The sequence below is a fragment of the Mandrillus leucophaeus genome, unplaced genomic scaffold, assembly GCF_000951045.1.
Source record: "Mandrillus leucophaeus isolate KB7577 unplaced genomic scaffold, Mleu.le_1.0 Scaffold273, whole genome shotgun sequence".
Taxonomy (NCBI): Eukaryota; Metazoa; Chordata; class Mammalia; order Primates; family Cercopithecidae; genus Mandrillus; species Mandrillus leucophaeus.
The window spans coordinates 1,146,226-1,148,881 of record NW_012102843.1 but is presented as its reverse complement, the minus strand read 5'-3'; the positions used below and the strand labels follow the sequence as shown (position 1 = coordinate 1,148,881).

The 2,656-nt window shown below is 36.7% G+C and overlaps 1 protein-coding gene across 1 annotated transcript in view; it reads left to right on the top strand.

The window, feature by feature from the left end:
* Positions 1–2,656, top strand: part of ATM (ATM serine/threonine kinase) — a 178,344-nt gene that overhangs the window by 66,711 nt on the left and 108,977 nt on the right. The window contains exons 18-21 of the mRNA XM_011984759.1: positions 556–638; positions 736–891; positions 2,006–2,081; positions 2,196–2,326. Of these exons, the coding sequence (XP_011840149.1) occupies positions 556–638; positions 736–891; positions 2,006–2,081; positions 2,196–2,326 (446 nt within the window). The remainder of the gene's footprint in view (positions 1–555; positions 639–735; positions 892–2,005; positions 2,082–2,195; positions 2,327–2,656) is intronic.

The following is a 2,656-nucleotide window of genomic DNA, read 5'->3' as shown; positions in this document are numbered from 1 at the left end:
ACTCTACAGATGAGGGTACGAAGGCCCTAGATGACATAAGGCAAGTTTTTTAACCAGAAAAGTTAAGGCTGTGGTACTGGGATTTGAATTCTGCTGTTTGACCTCAAAGCCTTCTGTTTTTACTATACACCTTTTAAAAATTTACGGCTGTGTGTGTGTGTGCATATGTGTGCATGTATGAATTTATGTTTATATACTTAAAAAAAATTTTTTTTGAAACAGAATCTCGCTCTGTTGCCCAGGCTGGAGTGCAGTGGCACGATCTCGGCTCACTGCAATCTCTGCCTCCCAGGTTCAAGCGATTCTCCTGCCTGAGTAGCTGGGATTATAGGCGTCCACCACCACCCCCGGCTAATTTTTGTGTTTTTAGTAGAGATGGGGTTTCACCATATTGGCCAGACTGGTCTCAAACTCCTGACCTGTGATCCGCCCGTTTCAGCCTCCCAAAGTGCTAGGATTAAAGGTGTGAGCCACTGCGCCCGGCCTATGTTTATATACTTTTTAAAGTAAATGATTTGTGAATAAACCTGATTTTTTTCCCTCCTACCATCTTAGTATCTAATGCTTTTAAAGGAGCTTCCTGGAGAAGAGTACCCCTTGCCAATGGAAGATGTTGTTGAACTTCTGAAACCACTATCGTAAGAAATTAAAACCTTATGTTATGTTCACTTTAAATTTATAAAATAACCAATGTGTTCTGTTAAGCTTATAAAGTTAAACTTTTTTTTACCACAGCAATGTGTGTTCTTTGTATCGTCGTGACCAAGATGTTTGTAAAACTATTTTAAACCATGTCCTTCATATAGTGAAAAACCTAGGTCAAAGCAATATGGACTCTGAGAATACAAGGGATGCTCAAGGACAGTTTCTTACAGTAATTGGAGCATTTTGGTAGGTACAGTCTACTTTGTGGTCTTATTTTTCTTTTGCTATCTGTGGATACAAATGCAAATTTTGTATCCACATCAGTGATTTCTTCTCATCTTCCTACATAGCTAATACATCTTTTAAGAATAGCAGAATGTAATTTGTGTTTCCATCAGTTGCTTGAATAACTACATTGCTTTTTGTTTAAGGCTTGGCTTTCTAAACTGTTTAACTCCTTTCTCTGCAAATTTTGAATCACTTAATAATTTGACATGTATAGTGAATAAAGAAAGGACAACAAGCCAAAATCAGCTGAATTGTTCATGTTCCCAGAGTGAACAGATTGGCCTTGTTCTTATCTGGTTATTTTATGCATATTTTCACATTCCGAGATAACACCATGATACTTACAGAGGAGCACATACATATAATTTAGAACCCTTGTACTATTTGATTGATGAGTAATTCTAAATCAATAGAATGTTTTTTGTTTTTGTGTTATTTTTAGACAGAGTCTCACTCCATCACCCAGGCTGGAGTGCAGTGGTGCTATATCTGCTCACTGCAACCTCTACCTACTAGGTTCAAGCAATTCTCCTGCCTCAGCCTCCTAGGCAGCTGTGATTACAGGCTCCCGCCAGAACGCCTGGCTTATTTTTTTGTATTTTTAGTAGAAATGGGGTTTCAACATGTTGGCCAGGCTGGTCCCAAACTCCTGATCTCAAGTGATCCACCCACCTCGGCATCCCAAAGTGTTGGGATTACAGGCGTGAGCCAGTGCACCTGGCCTGAATGTGATTTTGAAATCTTCAATATACCAAACAAAACTTTAACAAAGAAATTTCTTTCTAAAGTAAGTTTACTATAATGTGGTTAGCCATTCTATGGTAGCCCCTGAAAAAGAGACATAATGGTATAAAATGAATAATATACACTAAAATGAATTCTTTCAAACTAATTTCTTTTAGCTTGAATTTTTGGGAGGGTGAGTATGTTGGTATATTCCACATAATGACAAATAAGTTTAGCACAGAAAGACATATTGGAAGCAATTTATAATAATCTTCATATTCAGTGAATTTTCTGAGTGCTTTTATCAGAATGATTATTTAACTTTGGAAAACTTACTTGATTTCAGGCATCTAACAAAGGAGAGGAAATATACATTCTCTGTAAGAATGGCCCTAGTAAACTGCCTTAAAACTTTGCTTGAGGTGAGTTTTTACATTTTATTAGTAAGATCTTCATTGAAAAATTTAAAGCAGTTTTTGTTTGTTAATGAGTAATTTTTCTCTACTTCGTATTTAACCTCAGTTCTTTTCCCATAGGCCGATCCTTATTCAAAATGGGCCATTCTTAATGTAATGGGAAAAGACTTTCCTGTAAACGAAGTATTTACACAATTTCTTGCTGATAATCATCACCGAGTTCGAATGTTGGCTGCAGAGTCAATCAATAGGTAATGGGTCAGATATTCATGAAGTATTTGGAATGCTGCAGATGGCAGTGGAATGTCTTACATAGTAACAGCTCACAGTTGAGATATTAAAAATAGCTAACACTTGTTGAGTATATACAGTGTGCCTGGCATTTATGTTTATTCTTAATTCTTACACTTCTGTAACTTAGATTCTATTATTTCCTTCAATTTATAAATGAAAACTGTGACTTAGTGAGGTAAAGTAACTTGCTTATGCCACAGAGCTAACAAGTGGTTGACTTGAGTGACGTGTGTCTACTACCACGTACAGGAGATACGGACTGTTTGGAAATTACTGTGATTTTATGT